The sequence below is a fragment of the Macaca thibetana genome, chromosome 16, assembly GCF_024542745.1.
Source record: "Macaca thibetana thibetana isolate TM-01 chromosome 16, ASM2454274v1, whole genome shotgun sequence".
NCBI classification, from domain to species: domain Eukaryota; kingdom Metazoa; phylum Chordata; class Mammalia; order Primates; family Cercopithecidae; genus Macaca; species Macaca thibetana.
This window is the reverse complement of record NC_065593.1, coordinates 64195108-64214973: the sequence shown is the minus strand read 5'-3', so window position 1 is coordinate 64214973 and position 19866 is coordinate 64195108. Positions and strand designations below refer to the sequence as shown.

General features: G+C 54.7%; 2 protein-coding genes across 4 annotated transcripts in view; both read left to right on the top strand.

Annotated features, from left to right (window-relative positions):
* LLGL2 (LLGL scribble cell polarity complex component 2) overlaps positions 1-19866 on the top strand; it is a 51712-nt gene that overhangs the window by 5474 nt on the left and 26372 nt on the right. The window contains exons 1-2 of one of the 3 annotated variants that reach the window (XM_050764200.1): positions 12209-12348; positions 12536-12640. In XM_050764200.1, coding sequence (XP_050620157.1) covers positions 12566-12640 — 75 coding nt within the window. In that variant the 5' untranslated portion in view covers positions 12209-12348; positions 12536-12565. Of the gene's footprint in view, positions 1-12208; positions 12349-12535; positions 12641-19866 lie in introns of those variants that run through there. The other 2 variants (XM_050764199.1, XM_050764197.1) reach the window with 2 other exon arrangements.
* The window catches only part of SAP30BP (SAP30 binding protein), a 161946-nt gene continuing 161682 nt past the window's right edge, over positions 19603-19866 (top strand). Inside the window, exon 1 of the mRNA XM_050764399.1 lies at positions 19603-19606. The gene's annotated coding sequence lies outside the window, so the exon portion shown is untranslated. The remainder of the gene's footprint in view (positions 19607-19866) is intronic.

The following is a 19866-nucleotide window of genomic DNA, read 5'->3' as shown; positions in this document are numbered from 1 at the left end:
CCTTTCAACCTTGCTTGGGGAAGGATGTCCTCTCCTGCCAGGACTTCCCGGCCCTAGGACCCTCCCTTCGGAAGACGAAGTGCTGCCTGGGGCCGGGTGGCCCGTGAGCCCCTGCCCACACTGTGGGAGATCTGCGCATCTCCGGCAAGAGCCTGCAGGAGCCATCTAAGGAGTTTAGTTTCCCCAGGGAGCTATTCGGCCTTTCTGGTCTTTCCAGATGAGTCAAAAGCAGCTGTTGAGATGCCTGAGTTGGGGGCCAGGATGGAGGCCCAAGAGACCGATGTTCTCTCTCCTGGGCTGACTGCTTTGAGCAGCGCTGGCAGCCTGGACTCATTTGTCCTCAGTCCTCAGCTCTGAGAGGCCCTCTTATCTATCTCTCTTAGGTGATATCGTTCTCAGGGTTCCTCCTGGGGCAAGGCATGCCAGGTCTGCTTGGCAACGCTGTTTTTCCTCAGGAGCAATTTGCAGGGAGAAAACTGGGGACAGGGCAGGAGACGGGCATCCCCCAGCGGGGCCACCAGCAGTGCTTGCCCTCCCCAGCCCTGGCTCCCTAGGAATTCCAAGGAGACCCTCGCTCGCTGTGCCCATGGCCATGGCTTTGCCTAGGTCCCTTTGGGGTGGCCTTCCCCCCAGCCCTGCCTCTCAGAGGACAGTGGCTTTGAATACTCACCCCACTCTTCTTCCCAGGAACCACAGTGAATTCTTGAGCTAGGAGAGGCTGCTCTGGGCGTGGGGACAAGGAGGCTGCAAGGCACCTGACTCTACCCCTCAGGAATTCAGCAGAGACTGGAGCCCTCTTCAGACACCTGACTCAGTGTTCCCAGAGTTTGACCAGAGGGACATCTGATATATATGTGTGTGTGTGTGCGCGCGCGTGTGTATGTGTGTGTGTGTGTATATATATATACATATTTTTTTTTTGAGACAGAGTCTTACTCTGTGGCCCAGGCTGGAGTGCAATGGCGTGATCTCGGCTCACTGCAACCTCCCTGGGTTCAAGTAATTCTCCCGCCTCAACCTCCCCAGTAGCTGGGATTACAGGCACCAGCTACCATGCCCAGCTAATTTTTTGTTTGTTTGTTTGTTTTGAGATGGAGACTCACTCTGTCGCCTAGGCTGGAGTGCAGTGGCACGATCTCGGCTCACTGCAAGCTCTGCCTCCTGGGTTCACGCCATTCTCCTGCGTCAGCCTCCTGAGTAGCTGGAATTACAGGTGCCTGCCACCATGCCCGGCTAATTTTTTTGTTTTGAGACTGAGTCTCGCTGTGTCACCCAGGCTGCAGTGCAGTGGCGCAATCTCAGCTCACTGCAACCTCTGCCTCCCGGGTTCAAGCAATTCTCCTACCTCAGCCTCCTGAGTAGCTGGGATTACAGGCGCGCACCACCACGCTTGGCTAATATTTGTATTTTTAGTAGAGAAGGGTTTTCACCATGTTGGTCAGGCTGGTCTCGAACTCCTGACCTCATGTGATCCACCTGCCTCGGCCTCCCAGAGTGCTGGGACTACAGGCGTGAGCCACTGGCCCTCTAGTAAATAATATTTAATATCATTCTGGAATTCTCTGGGGGTCCTGGAGCTTTGGTCAAAGGCAGGGTCCACAAGGGTGTTCCGAACAGGATGTCAGTCTTGACGTCCAAGGGCCCTGGCCTTGGCTGGAGACTTGAGGACAGGGGAGGGAAGTTCCTGAGTTCCTAACTCAGTGTTTCGTGGGGTCAGTGTTTAGCAGATACCTTTCCTGGTTAATCCCTAGTCAGTCCTAACTCTTTGTTAATTCATTCAAGTATTTTCTTTTTCTTTTCTGTTTTGAGACGGAGTCTCGCTGTGTCGCCCAGGCTGGAGTGCAGTGGCGTGATCTTGGCTCACTGCAAGCTCTGCCTCCCGGGTTCACGCCATTCTTCTGCCTCAGCCTCCCGAGTAACTGTGACTACAGGCGCCCGCCACCACACCCGGCTAATTTCTTGTATTTTTAGTAGAGGTGGGGTTTCCCTGTGTTAGCCAGGATGGTCTCAATCCCCTGACCTTGTGATCCACCTGCCTGGGCCTCCCAAAGTGCTGGGATTACAGGCTTGAGCCACCGCACCCGGCCTGTTCAAGTATTTTCTGATGCCTCTTGTGTGGTTCTAGATGTTGGATGTGATCCTTAAACAAAGCAAAGATGTCGGCCATCATGGAAAGTTCTTTCTAAAGGGTGAGAAGCCTGAGTGACAGAAAGTAAAAGTAACTAATAAATTAGGTGTTAAAAGGTGATACGGGCTATAGGGTAAAAAGAACTAGAGCAACAATTGCGAACCCGCATGGTAGGGGGCAGGTTACAACTTTAACAGGTGGTTAGAGTGGGCCTCTGCCAGAAGGCGACATTTGAGCAAAGCCTTGAAGGAAGTGAGGGAGCTGTTCAAATAAAATTTCAGTCCCTCCCACAAGGCACTGGGGATGCAGCCATGGATGAGGCCAGCATGATCTCTACCTCCTGGAGCTGACATCTGGAAGCTTCTGGGGACAGCTGTTCCAGTTTTAGGGCAGGTAGGAGGCCCTAGAAAGGGGTCTGATTGGATGGGCTGGGTGGCCTGCCCACGCCAGCCCCAGGCAGGTGGTCCATCTTCTCCCCAGAATGGTTTTGCATTTCCTGGGACTTGACTTTCTGCCAGTCACTTCCCTGGAGAGAGAGTCTGGTGTTGGATTGTGAAAGGGTGCTAAAGCCCCCAGAATGGGGGTGCATGCCCACCTTCCACCCCATCTTACAGGCCCAGGAGGGGCAACAGAAAGGAAACTTCAGGAGGAGTCTAGGCACGGCGGGAGGATGCTCTTGGGGCTGTGTGGTGGTTGTGGTTCCATAGGATAGACGGTGCGGGGGATGGAGGCTGACTCCAAATGGGGCCGATCCAGCCTGTGAACAGGCAGCCCCTTTGTCCTGGGGGAGAGGCCTGACTTGAGCAGAGGATTCTGGAGTCAGATTAGAATGCAAATGGGATTTGGATTTTTTTTTTTTTTGGACTTGGATTTTTTTTTTTTTTTCTTAGAAAGGGTGTTGCTCTGTCACCCAGGCTGGAGCACAGTAGTGCTATCATAGCTCACTGCAGCCTCAACCTCCTGGGCTCAAGTGATCTTCCCACCTCAGCCTCCTGAGTAGCTGGGACTACAAGTGTGAGCCACCATGGCTGGCTAATTTTTAAGTTTTTGCTGAGACAAGATCTCCCTAAGTTGCCCAGGCTGATCTCAAACTCCTAGGTCCTAGATCCTCCTGCCTCGACCTCCCAAAGTGCTGGGATTACAGGCATAAGCCACTGAGCTTGGCAAAGGACTTGGACTCTTATTAACTGTTTGAGCTTGGGGCCACTCCTAATCGATCACTTCATAAGTAATTGTAAGAATTAAATGAGATGGATGTAAAGTGTTAAAGTCACATCCAACCATAGCTAGCTCTCAATACCTTTTACTACTTAACAGCAGCGGAGACGACAGTCCTCTGGTCATGCCCCTATTCCCTCTGGTTTGTGTTCCCCTACATCCCACTCCATGGAAATGCCCTTCAGCCGAGGTTTGGTTGCTAAGCTGCTGGCCAGGGACCTGCCTGGTACTTCTGGGAGATTGGGCTTCCCAGGACTACATGGGCACTTGCAAAGCGGCTACAGACATCTGAGTTGGCACAGATGCCGCAGGGGTCAGCAGCTGCCTCTGTGGTTTAGATCCCTACCCACCACTACCATCAGAGTAGGAGGTGCAGGGGCGGATTCACATCCGTCAAACAGGAGGCCACAGCCACACTCAGGCCTCACACAGGATGTTGTAGAGGGGAAGACAGCTTCTTAATCAGCAGCGGGCTGTGGGGAGCACGAGTGAAGAGGAGAGGAGAGCATGGGACATCAGGCGGCACGCCCTGAGAGCAGGCAGCTGGCACTGGGTGCGGCCCGTGGCCGTCTCTGGTTTGGGCTGGGTCTGGAGTCCTGCCGCTGGGTGTGGACTCTCCCAGCAGATCAATGAGATCAATGGAACTTCCTGAGCTATGGAGGGAGCTTCTTGAAGGCTGGCCCCTCCCACATCTCCAGGCCAGAGGGCTGGCTCGGCTTGGCCAAGCCTTGGTCTCACAGGGACAAATTAGCCCAGGTGCCCCAAACAGTGACAGGGCGGGAGAAGCAGTCTGACCTGGGAATCCCCTCTCCTCTCTGGGGCACAATCACATCTGCCGCTTAGAGCAAGGGGGGCCCCAGGCAAGACCAGCCCTGTGCAGTTATTCTCTTTCTGCCTCCACTGGTCTCTTTCCCGAGCTCTTGAATGGAAGGCGGGCCAGGGTGTGGATTATCTGGCCTGTCACCAAGTGGAGAGCTCTCCTGTTCTTTCCAGGTGGGTGTCCGGGTATGTGGACACCTGTCCTAGACCCAGAAAAGTTTTGCTGGCCAGCTGCAGAGGTGGGTGAGTGGAACAGTGAGGAGGGAGGGAAACTGGTCAATCAGCCGCCCACAGGGAGCTCTCAGGCTGGTTCCACATACAAGGCACAGGCTTGGGTAGAAAGTGGATGGGAACCAGCCACAAGGCAGCAAACCTCATGCGGCCCGGCTCTAAACCCTGGCGCCCGCCACAAGGGAACAGAGCAGGGCAGAACAGGGAGGGTGGCTCAGAGGCTGGTCTGGTGACAGGCCGGAGTGGAGACTGAGGTTGGATGGCCTTTAGAAGTTAGTGGGGTGGAGAAGGTTTTCCTAAGAAGTCTCATCTCAGAGGTGGCACTCTGGCTAGGTGGCAACTCCAGTGACTGCCCTAGACCGTTTCTGGTGTTGGACTTGAGGACTTGTGGCTCCTGAACTTGTCTCTTCTCCACGTTCCTCCCAGGTGTGTCACTTAAGTACACAGCACCTTAGAGTTTGCCAGGCCCGCTCTCTGGCCCTGCTTTAAAGCCTCGGGACGATGGAATAGAAAAGGCCTTTCTACTCAGGACCCTGAAGCCCACGATCGCACAGCGAGTCCCACCGGCCTGTCTCCCCGGCCTTCCGGGCCTGTCTAACTATTGGGTGTCTCTAGGGGGTACCTCTCCCTACTCAGGTTGCGGTGGCTGGAGAGGAGCCCACGCCTGGTGAGCACAGGAACATTCCACCAGCAGGACGGGCTGGACCCACCCTCCCGCCTGACCATGCCTGGGGCCTCATCCCTTCTCTCGTTTGATCCTCTTATCCACCCTGCCTAGGAGGCAGATAAACAAAAAGGAGAAAAAAGAATCACCACTAATCCCATAACCCTTCCAAGTACATTGTCAAACATAGGTATTTTTAATAGATTCTGCCTGATTCTTGGATTCTTTGTACATATAGTCCCATGCCATGAAATGGTCTTTTGTCTATTATTTATTTATTGAGATGGAGTCTCGCTCTGTTACCCAGGCTGGAGTGCAGTGGCACGATCTGGGCTCACTGCACCCTCCACCTCCCGAGTTCAAGCAATTCTCCTGCCTCAGCCCTCCAAGTAGCTGGGGTTACAGGCACCTACCACCATGCCCGGCTAATTTTTTTAGTACAGACGGGGTTTTGCCATGTCGGCCAGGCTGCTGTCAAACTCCTGACCTCCAGTGATCCACCCACCTTGGTCTCCCAGAGTGCTGGCGTTACAGACGTGAGCCACAGCACCTGGCCCTTTTGTTCCTTTAAATGACTGCAAGCCTTTTGTCATAGGCCTGAGCACACTTCACCTGTCCCCTGTTGTGGGCCATTTAGGTTGCTTCTGATTTTTTCTGACAGTTTCATAAACAGCACATCAAGGCCAGGAGACACGCATGACGCTGGGAGGCTGTCCCTGTCCACCATGGTTTTGTTTTTGTTTTTTTTTTTTGAGACGGAGTCTCGCTCTGCCGCCCAGGCTGGAGTGCAGTGGCCAGATCTCAGCTCACTGCAAGCTCCGCCTCCTGGGTTTACGCCATTCTCCTGCCTCAGCCTCCCGAGTAGCTGGGACTACAGGCACCCGCCACCTCGCCCAGCTAGTTTTTTGTATTTTTAGTAGAGACGGGGTTTCACCGTGTTAGCCAGGATGGTCTCGATCTCCTGACCTCGTGATCCGCCCGTCTCGGCCTCCCAAAGTGCTGGGATTACAGGCTTGAGCCACCGCGCCCGGCCTGTCCACTATGGTTTTAACCAAGCATTTTATCCTAAGGTGTGGTTCTTTCCCATCTGAACCCATCTTGACCCTTCTCAGGATTCAGATAAAATGGTCCCTTTACCCATTAGGATAAAATGATCCCAGGCTGGGTGTGGTGGCTCATGCCTATAATCCCAGCACTTTGGGGGCCAAGGTGGGTGGATCACTTGAGGTCAGGAGTTTGAGACCAGCCTGGCCAACGTGGTAAAACCCCGGCTCTACTAAAAATACAAAAAAATTACCCGGGCACGGTGGTGGACACCTGTAATCCCATAATCCCAGCTACTCGGGATGCTGAGGCAGGAGAATTGCTTGAACCTGGGAGACATAGTTGCGGTGAGCCAAGATCACACCACTGCACTCCAGCCTGGGGGACAGAGTGAGACTCCGTCTCCAAAAAAAACCCAAAAAATCCCTTAAAACCATGGTGGACAAGGACAGCCTCCCAGGACTCTGAGAATGGTCAGGATGGGTTCAGATGGGAAGGTTTTTTCGAAGGTGACTTCTTTTTTTTTTTTTTTTTTTGAGACAGTCTCTCTCTGTTGCCCGGGCTGTAGTGCAGTGGTACAATCTTTGTTCACTACAGTCTCCGCCTCCTGGGTTCAAGCGATTCTCCTGCCTCAGCCTCCTGAGTAACTGGGACCACATGGCACCCGTCACCACGCCTGGCTAATTTTGTGTCTTTTTAGCAGAGACGAGGTTTCGCTGTGTTGGCCAAGCTGATCTCGAACTCCTGGCCTCAAGTAATTCGCCCGCCTTGGCCTCCCAAAGTGCTGGGATTACAGGCATGAGCCACCGTGCCCAGCCTGGAAGGGGGCCAGGCTGATTGAGCAGGCAAGAAGGTATTTCAGACAGAATGGCAGGGACCATAGTGAATGGAGCCAGGGTAGGGCTGAGTAGATGGAGCAGCCAGCGCAGGGCCAAGGAGAGAGGGCCAGGGACATGGAGGAGGGAACGGGGTCGGAGGGCAGGCCCCATCAGGTCCCTGCCTAGGACAGCTCAGGAGGCCCACTTTGTCATCTCTCTCGTGTCATCTACACAGATCTCTGCATTGGGCCCCCCACTTGTCTTCATCCTGAAACATACAAGCCTGTCTCATCTTGAAGCTTTGCAGCTGTTGTTCCTTCTGCCTAATGCACTGTGCCCCAAGTTGTCTGTGGCTGGCCCCTTCCCACCAGTCAGTCTCGGTGGAGACCTCGCCTCCTTCCTCTGTTCATTCATTCATTCAACAGATAACGAGTGAGCCCTCGCTGTGTGCACTCGGATACAGCAGTGAATAAAAGGACAAAAGGCCTTGAATAGGAAAAAGAAAGCTACTGCCTGTGTAGGATTACACAGGTAATCAACAAGATTAATAAGTAAACTATTCAGTGTTTCCAAGCGTGGCCAGGTCCAAGCAGGGAAGGAGAGAGAATGTCCCAGGAGATTGCAGCTTCAGGTAGGGTAGGGCATGAAGGTATCTGGAGGAAAGTGACCCAGGCAGTGGGAACAGGGAACGCACAGGCTCTGACAAAGGAATGGTCACCGAGACCTCTTGGCCGCCAAAGCCTAGTTGCTGGATCTTCGCATCCCTTTTTTTTCTTTCTTTCAGTTCTTTTTTTTTTTTTTTTTTTTTTTTTTTAGAAACAGAGTCTCGCTCTGTGGCCCAGGCTGGAGTGCAGTGATCCAGTCATAGCTCACTGCGGCCTCAAACTCCTGGGCTCCACTGATCTTCCTGCCTCAGCCTCCCAAGTAGCTGGGACCACAGGTGCTTGCCGCTGTGCCTGGCTAATGCTTTTTGTTTGTTCGTTTTGAGACAGAGTTTCACTCTGTCATCTAGGCTGGAGTGCAGTGGCGCAATCATAGCTCACTGCAGCCTCAACCTCCCATGCTCAGGCAGTCCTTCCACCTCAGCGTCCTGAGTAGCTGGGACCACAGGTGCATGCCACCATGCCCAGCTAATTTTGTTTTTATTATTTGTAGAGATAGGGTCTCCCTATGTTGCTCTGGCTGGTTTTGAACTCCTGAGCTCAAGGGATCCTCCCACCGCAGCCTCCCAAAGTGTTTGGATTATAGGCATGAACCACTGTGCCCAGCCCTCCTTTCTTTTCAAAATTTTTATTGTTCCATGTAAATTTGAAAAAATCTCCTTTCCTTTTTTTTTTTTTTAGAGACAGGGTCTCACTATGTTGCCCAGGCTGGTCTCCAACTCCTAGGCTCAAGTGATCCTCCCACCTTGGCCTCCCAAAGTGCTGAGATTATAGGAGTGAGCCACTGTGCCCAGTCCATCTTTTTTTTTTTTAATCAGAGATAGGTCTAACCTCTGTCAGAAATCATCCCATTTTCTGGTTACTTTTTTTTTCATACAGAGTCTCACTCCATCACCCAGCCTGGAGTGCAGTAGTGCGATCTCAGCTCACTGTAACCCACCTCCCAGGTTCAAGCGATTCTCCTGCCTCAGCCTCCTGCATAGCTGGAACTACAGGTGCGCCCCACCATGCTCAGCTAATTTTTGTATTTTTAGTAGAGGCAGGGTTTCACCATGTTGGTCAGGCTGGTCTCGAACTCCTGACCTCAAGTGATCCGCCCACCTCGGCCTCCCAGAGTGCTGGGATTCCAGATGTGAGTTACCGCGGCTGTCTGGAAATCATCCCATTTTCTGATTTGTGTCCCGTGAAGTGTCTGTTGCTTCCCTGTCACTGCTATATCCCTGTCCTAGGACAGTGTCTGCTCCATGCCAAGCTCCTGCTCCTTCTATGCGATCCTTGTGGGAGGAGGAAGTGCCATCCACCTTTACAGAGGAGCTGTCTCTGGAGGCCATGCGGCTTGGGGGAGCTGTGCTGTGCTGTGCTGTGACAGCAAGCCCTGGCCTGTTGGCCCCTAGCCCGGGGCTCTTTCCCTCACAACCCTACAACCCCTGGCTCCCTCTAGGAGTGGGCTGAGTACATAGGATCTGTTCTTACCAGGCAGCTCTAGGCCTGGCTTCCTGAAGTTTCTCTGCAGAGAACCTACTTGTCTGGGGTGGGGAGCTGAGGAGCCACCTGGAGGTGAGCCCCACCAGGCCTAGACCAGCCCCCTCTTCAAGGAAGCGTGGTGCTTTTCCATGCCTTGACCTGGACAGTAAGTTGATTGGAGTGAGGGGATGCCATGCCCACCCTGCCTTGGTCCTCCTGGCTCCATCACCCCACGCTCATGAGGTCCCAGCCCCGTGTGGGAAGAGCAGCAGCAGGTCCATACAAGGCCACCAGCTCTGCCCAGCCAGACCTCGCCAGCACCTTGTCAGCAGTGGCCAGTCACCAGGCCCCAGACTGCTGGTTGGGCTCTGAGCGGCCAGCATCTGGAAGTGTGTCTGCACGTGTCCCTGCCTTTTAACTTCAGGGGTGTCGTTGGGCATCCTTTGTTCTGTATTATCCATCCTTCACTGCTACCCAGAGCCCTTCTGACTTGGGGTCCAGTCCGAGTTCTGCCGCTTCTTACTTGGTGACGTTGGACAGGGTGTTTTGCTGCCGTGGTCTGTTTCCTTGCCTGTCTAGTGGGGATGTTCCACTTACCTTTCAGACGGCTTCCCAGATCAGGGTGGTGTGAGGGGCTCCACGCTCACAAACTCACTCAGTGCCAAGGAAAGGAGGTGGCCGGGACATTCAGCAGCCCATGACTGTGGCTCTCTGGGTGCTGGGGTTTAGGGAGGATTTTCTCCTCTGTATTTGCTTTTTCTACAATGGTCACAGATTACTTGAGCAAAATGTTTTTTTTTTTTAGACAGAAGTGTCGCTCTTTTGCCCAGGCTGGAGTGCAGTGGTGTGAGCTCGGCTCACTGCAAGCTCCGCTTCCCAGGTTCACGCCATTCTCCTGCCTCAGTCTCCTGAGTAGCTGGGACTGCAGGCACCCACCACTGCGCCCGGGTAATTTTTTATATTTTTAGTAGAGACAGGGTTTCACCGTGTTGGCCAGGATGGTCTCTATCTCCTGACCTCGTGATCCTCCCGCCTCGGCCTCCCAAAGCACTGGGATTAGAGCAAAATGTTTTAAACGGAATAGGATGCAGAGGGTGTGGTACACTCACTCCCTGCTGCATGGCAGGTGCTCCAGGGAGCATTTGGGTGGGTGGGCGGTGCTCAGTGTCTGTGCCCTCCTGACCCGGTGGGGTCCTCCTGATGCCATTGGTACACCCTGTCTTCCTCCTTCCTACCGGCACCTTCTCCCAGCCCCCAGTTCTGCCTTGTCACCTTTAAGCCTGTGTGGAGTCTTTGGCACGAATGACCCTGTGCCCTCTTGTCCCCTCCCTGGAGTCTGCAGGCTGTGGTCGCTCTCCAGGGAGCCCCCACCAAGCTTCCTCTGACTTCTGACCCAGTGACCTTGGCCTGGGCCCCGGGTGGGGGTGTGAACCCTCCAGGAGTCCAGCTGGTTTATGAGCGTGAGCTGCCCTCCCCCAGGCTGGAACGCTGGGCCGGCAGATCCGGTGTCCCCTCACTTCCATTCCAGCAGCCCTCGGGGCTTTCCGGTGCCTGTTCTCTGAACGGCCTTGGGACCTTGGATCAAGTGGGCCCTGGGAGTTTCCCGGCCACCTGCTCTGCCCCAGCAAAGTGGGAGCCCCACCTCTGGTCCCCATCTCTGGTCTGACTCCTCCAAAATGTGAAGGCAGGAACGTCCTGGACTGACCCTCTTTTTCAGTTTCCCCAGAAGGTGACAACGCTCCAGGGGCTGGTTCCTGGTGTTCGTTTTTGAGGTAACTGACCCTGCAGATCCTTTCACTCAAGGGGGATATGGCTCTGCTTCTTTTTTTTTTTTTTGAGACGTTGTTTTTGCTCTGTTGCCCAGGCTGGAGTGCAATGGCCTGATCTTGGCTCACTGCAACCTCCGCCTCTTGGGTTCTAGCAAATCTCCTGCCTTAGCCTCCCAAATAGCTGGGATTACAGGCGTCCATCACCACATGTGGCTAACTTTTGTATTTTTAGTAGAGACAAGGTTTCACCATGCTGGCCAGGCTGGTCTCAAACTCTTGACCTCATGTGATCCACGTGCCTCGGCCTCCGAAAGTGCTGGGATTACAAGACTGCCTCTTTTTCAGTGTGATTTTGCAAAATCAGGTCACCCTGCCAGCATAGCAAGCCCTCGGTTCCTCTGCCCGAAGACACCCCAACTCTGCCACCCACGTTACCTACCTTCTCCCACCCTGCCCAGATCACATGGGATCCTATCATATGCAAAGTCCTGATCTGACGGTTAATTTTTGCCCCCTCCCAAGAACCAGAATTCCTTCAAACCTCAGCTTAGATGCCTTCTTCTCGAATATGACCTGCCCTCCCCACTTTGGGCCAGGTGTTCCCTCTCCCTCCTGCAGTCCGAGCACTCAACACTAGGCTGCCCTGTCTCTACCTGCCCCTGACTGGAGTATGCGCCTCCAGGGTGGGGCCTGAATCCGCTTCCTTCCCCCATCCTGCTGGGAGTGGACGGAGCTGTGCCCAGGGTGGGCCTTGTCTGTGTTTCCCAAGGATGGGCCTTGCTGTCCTATGGTCAGCAGGAGGCTGAGCTACTGGAAGGCAGAAGCTGGAGCACAGAGACTCCTTCCCCTTCCCCCAAGGATAATCCAGAAATAGTTTCCCCCTGGGCTGGGAATGGATTCTATGGTGGGCGGAGAGTTTGGGGGCCTTGAGCTGGTTTCTTTATTGGGAGCAGATTTCTCCTGATTATTCTCCACTTGGGCCCATGGGAAAGAGAACCTTTCTGAGCACACCCCATGAGAGCACAGGGAAGCTGGACTGGGGCTAGCCAGAGAGAGGGGACAGGACTGGCAGAGACCCCGGGCATGGTGGCAGGGGCCAGCACCCCCTGACTGAGTGCCCTGTGCCACCCGTGCCCACTCGAGTTCCTCGTAGCTGTGGCTGGTCGGAGGGGCTGAGGCCGAGGGTCCCTGGACAGCCTTCCCCGAGGTCAGAAGGAGGAAGCGTTTGCCTGTGGCCTGGCCTGGAGTCACTACAGGCCTCACCCCTGCCTGACTCGGGCTCTGATTTGGGAAGGATGGGCTTGGTGTTTCTACCTTCCAAAAGACTTGAGAGGAAGAGGCTTGTGAAGTTTCCCTTTCTGCTTAGCTGGAGTTTCATGGTTTCTCGGAAAACAGGTTAACAATTAAGCTAATTAACCTCAGGGCCCGCCGGCCCTCCTTGTGCTTATAAAGCCAGGCTAAATGGCTTCCTCCCCCAGCTTTTCCTGCCCCCATTAGAAGGCCACAGGTGGTGAGAGCCTTCAGCCCTGAGGTGGGCCGGCCTCTGGATCTGAGCGTGGGGAAGCCAGGGTGCATGGGCGGTCACTGTGAAGTTGGCCTGGCCCCACGGTGGCTGCCTACTGGACTCGGAGAGAGAGGCCCCGCTCCACTGTGTGGACCGGGCCTAATCGATACCTGAGTGCCAGGACAGGCCCCTGCAACTCCTTCTGTTTCTCCAGGTCTCCAGTGGGGGCTGCAGACTAAGCACAATGAGGCGGTTCCTGAGGCCAGGGCACGACCCTGTGCGGGAGAGGCTCAAGCGGGACCTGTTCCAGTTTAACAAGGTAAGTTAGGGAGAGCAGGGAAGATGACCCCCAGGTTTTGGGCCAGGTGGCTTAGGCTGGGGCTGAGGCATCTCTTACCTGGATTAAGGTACAGCTCTTATGTGGCTGCCTGCAGTGCCTCTTGGGACTTAGACTTTGGAAATGGGGCCTGGTTAAAGGGCTTTTATGGGAAAGAGGAATGGGTTGCCCTCACGAGTTGGGACTTCTCATCCCAAGGCTTTCACTGGCTGTGTGACCTCTGCAAGTCACCCCACGTCATCGAGCCTCAGTTTCCCTACCTGTATCATGGGAATAAAACGATCTGCCCTGCCTACCTCGGCAGAGGGTTGTCATGGAGGCTTAGGGACGTGTGAGATGAAAGGATGCAGTCTGCAGGGGTGATAATGTTCCAGTTCCCTTGGGGCCCTGGAGTCACAGGCCATGGCTGTTTCTCCCTTCTCAAATTGCCCTGAAGGAACATGCAGCTCCCCTGCAGGCTGAACACGTGATTCCTACTGGCTCTGGCCAGGGTGAGTGGGGAGAGGTGCCCAGGAGAATGAGCCAGAGTTGACCTCGGACTACCCCAATCCCAAACCTGCACCCGGGATACCAGAAGCCCTGTGGGGCTTCCCTTCAGGAGCCTGGGGCCTGAGAAGGTCAGGACCGGCCTGTACCTAGGAGACGTGCAGTGTGGCTCTTAAACTCCTGGGCCACCGAGCTGTGTGGGGCCTTGGGGGATAAATACCTTCTCACTTGTGCTTTGGCCCCTCTGCTGGGAAGGTGGGCTACAGGAACTGGGACACTGTGATGCTCTTCCCCCCGGGATCCAGGACCCTCCCAGCATGCTGAGGGCTGGACATGTGGCTTTCGTTGGGGGCTTCCATTTGGGCTCCCCTGCCCCCGAAAGGAAGCAGTGGATATGAGACCAGACAGTCTGGAAAAGGGATGTCTCCCTGTGGAGAATGAGGAATTCTCTTTGGTTGTATTTTTGTTTTGGATTTGAGAAGTGTGGAAGTCAGCCTCCCCAGGTGCAAACCCAACTTTGCCACGTAGAAGCTGGATGGCCGTATGGCTGTCGCCCACACCATAGGCTTGTTAAGGGCGTACGTGGGATGAGGTAACTTAAGTGCTAGGCACAGTGGCCCAGGAATGCTGGCTGCTGCTGTGGGCTGGATGGGACCTCCCTGACCTCCCTGTTGGGAGAGGTGGGTCATGGGTTAGAGGGACCTCCCTGAGAGAGGTGGGTCAGCGCTGCCAAGGTGCCCTGCCATTTCCCTCTGGGTTTCGTAGCCTGTGGGAGGAGTTGGTGTCCCTGATGGAGCTTTGCCACAGACATTCGCCTCTGGAATTAGGGCTTTCCTACGCCAACGTGCTTCCCGCCAGCTCACTTTTGGGCCTTGGGATATGGGGGTGCAGGTGTTGGGAATGGGAGGCCTCAGGACACCTACAGCCTCCTACCCTTGCTCTGGAGGGAGTAGCCTATGGGTGCTGGGTCTCAAAGCTCCAGTGTCCACAGGGGATGGAAGGGAGCTGGGTGACCCCCATCTGCGTCCCGTCTCTCACTCTGAAAAAGTGGCAGAAATCTGACAGACAGCCTCAGCAAACAGGGCTAAACACCCCCCACCCCTGCCCCCTCGCCCCCTTGCCCCAAATTCTCTCTGTGCAGCTGAGTGAGGCTGAGGTGGAGTTGGGGCGAGGAGTTGTCCCTCCCTCTTTCTCCTATCCCCCAGGGGTGTCCCCAAACTTGATTGTTCCACTCCCAGGCCTGGGGGTGGCAGAGGGAGGCTCCTGGGTCTCCTGCTCTACCTTCCTCTTTCCATTCAAATGCAAGAAGCATGCATTGAGCACCCCTGGATCCGCGGCCCAAGGCTCAGAGCTGTGGGAATCTCATTGGGCCTCTGCCCTCCACTTTCACAGTCTGCAGGAGGGAGGAGGCTGATGGCTTGACATTTCGGGCCCTGGGAGTGGAGAAGAGGAAGGGGAGAGCCCGGGGAATTCGGGAGCAGGGTAGACTCATCCAGGCTTGGGGAGTGTGGTGGGGCCAGCAGGGTGGGATTGGAGGATGAGGCCAGATCCCGGAGGATTTGGGATCCCGTCTGCTCTGCCCCTCCCCAGCCCCGGCTGTGAGGCAGGGAGGCTGCCAGCATCTGGGCCTGATCTGACCCTGCCGCCCCAGGGGGTTGTGAGCAAGGGAGCGAATGGTGGTCGCATTTACAATATAGGAACGATAAACCTGGAGATGTTTTTACCGTTTGGGCAAAGCAGGTAAGCTCAGAGTGGTTAGGAGTCATCGCGGTGACTAGATAGGTGACAGCCCAGAAGGAAGGGGCTGGAAGCCCAGCCGGGGGGGATGGGGACAAGGCATGATTGAGCAGGGTTTCTCCGCTTCAGCACTCGCAGGTATTTGAGGCTGGCTGTGCTGTGCATTGCAGATTATGTAGCAGTGTCCCTGGTCCTACCCACCAGATGCCAGTGGCACATACATACACACACACCCATCAAGATGTGACAACTAAGAATGTTTCCTGAGGGGTAAAATCGCTCCTGGTTTCAGACCCATGGAATAGAGAACGGTTCAGGGCATCCGATTGCCGAGATCTGCTAATGGGGCAGTAAAGAGAGGGGGCGGGGAGGGGAGGTGGGTGTCCAGGATGACCGTGGAGGTTCTGACCTGGGTGGGTGGTGGTGCCAGGTCTTGGGAGGGGGAGCCCAGGCCAGGAGTAGTGAAGAGCAGATTTGAGGAAAAGTAATATATTTCGATCGTTTTGATTTGGACACAGTGGCAACAACAGTGCTCTCCATTTACGGAGAGGTAACTTGCCCGGAGGTGAGTGGTGCCCACTGCCTGGCTCACCAGCTGTGTGACCTTGAGTAGGTCACGTGCCTCTGAGATAATGATAATCAGAGCCACTCCGTCCATATAGTTGGTGTGAGGACTACATGAGTTCCTGCGTGAATCGAAGGCCATGCCTGGCTGGCGGCCGCAGTGTCCAGCAGCACCGTGCTACGGTGGGTGTTATGTGGCTTGAGGTTGAGCCGGGGGAGCCTTGGGACAGGTCCAGCAGACGGTGGGATACCCAGGGCTGGAGTCTGGAGCGGCAAGTGGGCTGTTGGTGTAGGTGAGGGTCAGGCACCAGACAGCGTTCATGCCTGGCAACTCAGGTCATCTCTTCCAGTGGTCCTGGAAGGCCAGTCTGCTGGGTGCTATGACAGCTGGGACAGTGGCGCCGTCGCAGCTCGATCCCAGGTGGCTTGTAGACACTGGCTTCTGAACCAGTTCTGGCCTTTTCCTCCAACACCTTCTGGCTCAATTCCTTTACACCCACACCAAGCCCAGTGCCTCAAAGAGGGCAAGGACATCGCCCGGGGGGCCTGAGAGGGAGACGTCCTGTTTCTTTGGCTTCAGTACCTGCAGAGGATCTGTGATTGCAAACAGTCTCTGAACTGTGCCAGTGGCTGGCTGTCAGAGTGGTAACTCCAGTTCACCGAAGGCTGTGTGCCAGGCATCCAAGGCGCCAGGTAGTGGTCAGGGGCAGGGACTTTGCAGCCACATGGCCTGGGTCTAGGTGCTGGGTCTGTTGCTTCCTCACCGTGTAAGACACGGTGGACACAGTGGACGCGTTACTTAACCTGTCTGTTCTTTAGTTTCCTCATCTGTAAAATGGGCATTGTAGGGGAGCAAAAACTGGCTTCCCTCCAGCCTTCTAGGTTCTTTGGTTGGGCTATGAATTAAATTGACAGGAGGCCAGGCGCAGTGGCTCACACCTGTAATCCCAGCACTTTCGGAGGCTGAAGTGGGTGGATCACGTGAGGTCGGGAGTTAGAGACCAGACTGGCCAACATAGCGAAACCCCGTCTCTACTAAAAATATAAAAATCAGCTGGATGTGGTGGCCCACGCCTGTAGTTCCAGCTACTAGGGAAGCTGGGGCAGGAGACTCAGTTGAATCCCGGAGGTGGAGGTTGCAGTGAGCCGAGATCACCCCACTGCACTCTAGCCTGAGTGACAGAGTGAGACCCTGTGTCAAAAAATAATAATAATAAATGACTGGGGTGGGGTGTGACCAGGTTATAGGAAGGTGAGGGGAGGAAGTGTATGGTGACTGAAGGTTGTCTTGTTATGCAGAGAAGGGCTCTTGGTAATAAAAGTTGCGTTGGAGAAGCCTTCTTCCTGATACAGATATGGGCTGAGCCCACATGATCAGAAAATCTGAAATCCGAAATGCTCCAAAATCTGAGTTTTTGAAGTGCCAACATGACACTGAAAGGGAGTGCTCATTGGAGCATTGCAGATTTTGAAATTTTGGATTTGGGATGCTTGACTGATAAATATAATGTAAATATTCCAAAATCCAAAAGATTCTGAAATCTAAAACACTGTAGCCCCAATCATGTTAGATGAGGGATATTCAGCCTGTACTTGACTAATGTAGGTATTCAGCCTGTACTTGACTAATGTAGGTTTCCTTTGTGGATGTAAATTTCTTTTACAAAATGGCAGCTTTTCTTTTCTTTTCCTTTTTTTTTTTTTTTTTTAATTTGAGACAGAGTTTTGCTCTTGTTGCCCAGGCTGGAGTGCAATGGTGCGATGTCAGCTCACCACAACCTCTGCCTCCTGGGTTCAAGTGATTCTCCAGCCTCAGCCTCCCGTGTAGCTGGGATTACAGACATGTACCACCACACCCGGCTAAAGGACAGCTTTTCAGAGCTACTCCCATGTCTGCACTTTCTGAGAATAACCAGATCAAAGTATGCCAAAGAAATGGCCAGGCGCCGTGTGTCATGCCTGTAATCTCAGCAGTTTGGGAGGCTGAGGCAGGTGGATCACCTGAGGTCAGGAGTTCGAAATCAGCCTGGCTAACATGATGAAACCCTGTCTCTACTAAAAATACAAAAACTAGCTGGGCATTGTGGTATACGCCTGTAATCCCAGCTACTTGAGAAGGTGAGGCAGGAGAATCACTTGAACCCAGGAGGCGGAAGTTGCAGTGAGCTGAGATCGTGCCACTGCACTCCAGCCTGGGTGACAGAGCAAGATTCTGTCTCAAAAAAAAAAAAAAAAAAGCCAAAGAAGTTTATTTGGCCAGGCGCGGTGGCTCAAGCCTGTAATCCCAGCACTTTGGGAGGCCGAGGCGGGCGGATCACGAGGTCAGGAGATCGAGACCATCCTGGCTAACACGGTGAAACCCCGTCTCTACTAAAAATACAAAAAACTAGCTGGGCGCGGTGGCGGGCGCCTGTAGTCCCAGCTACTCGGGAGGCTGAGGCAGGAGAATGGCGTAAACCCGGGAGGCAGAGCTTGCAGTGAGCTGAGATCCGGCCACTGCACTCCAGCCTGGGTGACAGAGCAAGACTCCGTCTCAAAAAAAAAAAAAAAAAAAAAAAAGTTTATTTTGGGGGTAGCACATTCTGGTCTGCTATAGTGGTGTTTTGGGTTGGTATGTCCTGAGCTCCAACAGCATCATAATGATCCTAAGGGAGTGTAATTGCTTCAAACGGTCCCTGACACAGGTCGACGCCTTACCAGGACTTGCCTTGTCGTGGTGTCACACTCACAACAACTCAGGATGGGTGTTGCTCCCATTCTGCAGGGGAGGAGACTGAGGTCTGCAGGGCTTGCACAGCTGGAGCATATCTTGGGGGGCACTGGCTGGGGTGAGGACGTCCTGGTTCCACCTGCCGTTTGGCTGTGTGGCCTCAGAGCGGTGGCTTCACCTCTCTTCACACCACAGTTTACTTTGCCAGTGAAGTGGCAGTGAAGTTGCTATATATGGTGGGCCCTCAAGCCCATTGGAGGGATGGACAGACAGACAAGTCAGCTGCAGCACCAGGACAGGGCCACTGAGGACCAAGGGAAGGAACCATGGGACCTCAGGAGGGAGGAAGTGCTGCTGGAGAAGTCAAGGTAAAACCCGTTCCTAGACAACTGCTCACAGCCAGCTCCTCCCCTCGGCCAAACCCAGGCACACCCCAAGCAGCCACACCCATCAGGGCAAACAGGCTGCTGTGCTTGCCAGGCTGCCACAGAAGCACCTGCCTGGGCCTTCCCTGCCCGTGCCCACCCTCCCCTGTCCCCTTAGGCCCTGAACAAACAGTGCGTTCCTGAGCCAGCAGCCCCTGCGGAGGGCCAGGTTGTTCTGTATTGGCTTTTGCATGGCTGGGCCCCTGGTGTCAGGTGACAGCAGCCACACAGGGAGGGCCAGGCTGCTGCCACTGCCAGGAATCTGAGCTGGCCACACCCAGCCAGTATCGGGCAGAGTGGCCCAGCCAGGCGGGCGTGCTCCCCCACAGCCCTGGGCAGCCTCCGAGGGTCTGGTCCCCGCCACTCCCTTCTTCCAACCCCCTGAGGAGTGCCAGGGACTCCTCGGGTCCTAGCCCTTGGGCAGGGTCCTCTCTGGCTGCAGTCAGGATGAAGGCCCCGCTGTCTCTGACAACCAGACTTTGCCCACTCCCTCCCCTTCCGGGACCTGCAAAGGAGTCCCAGAGCCCGGGAGAGACCTGGGAGGGGCCTTCTCTCCCACTCCAGGCTAATGTTGCAGTCTGGCGGCTTCTGCAAGTCTTTGCTCTCCTTTCCCAGCCCCCCTGTCAAAAGAGTTCATTGTTCTCTCCTCCTTTGGCAGAGGTCACCTGAGCCAGGTATCAGATGTGGGCGGGGCCAGGTAGGCTGGATGCTATGCTCAGGAGGCCCCAGTGGCTGCCAGGCTTTGGTCAGCCTCCTGGTTTGAATCTGAAGAGGGATAGCTAGGGTCCTAGAATAGCTGGGGAGGACTGGTCTTGGAATTCCCTGACCACCCAGGGGCTGTTCCCCGTCCTGCCCTCTGTCCTGAGTGCAGCCATGATTCAGGGTTGCTGTGTGTATCTTTGCAGGAAGGCAGCCCTGGGGCTGAGCGCAACCTCCTGTGCTCAGGTGGGTACCTTCTTTCCGGGAGGCCATATGCACTCCCTCTAACAGGGACCTGGAGCTGTTCTGAACCCTAAACAAGGGGGGAGTCGCCACCTAAGTGATATAGAGCTTGTTCACCAGCAGGGAAGCTGAGCCTTACAAGGCTGGTAGGAGTTGGAGGTAGGATAGCCAGGGGCTGGGAAGGGCACCAAAGTAAGGCGCAGGCCAGGCACGGTGGCTTACACCTATAATCCCAGCACTTTGGGAGGCTGAGGCAGTTGGATCACTTGACTCCAGGAGTTCAAAACCAGCCTGGGCAACATAGTGAAACCTCATCTCTACAAAAAATACAAAAAATTAGCCAG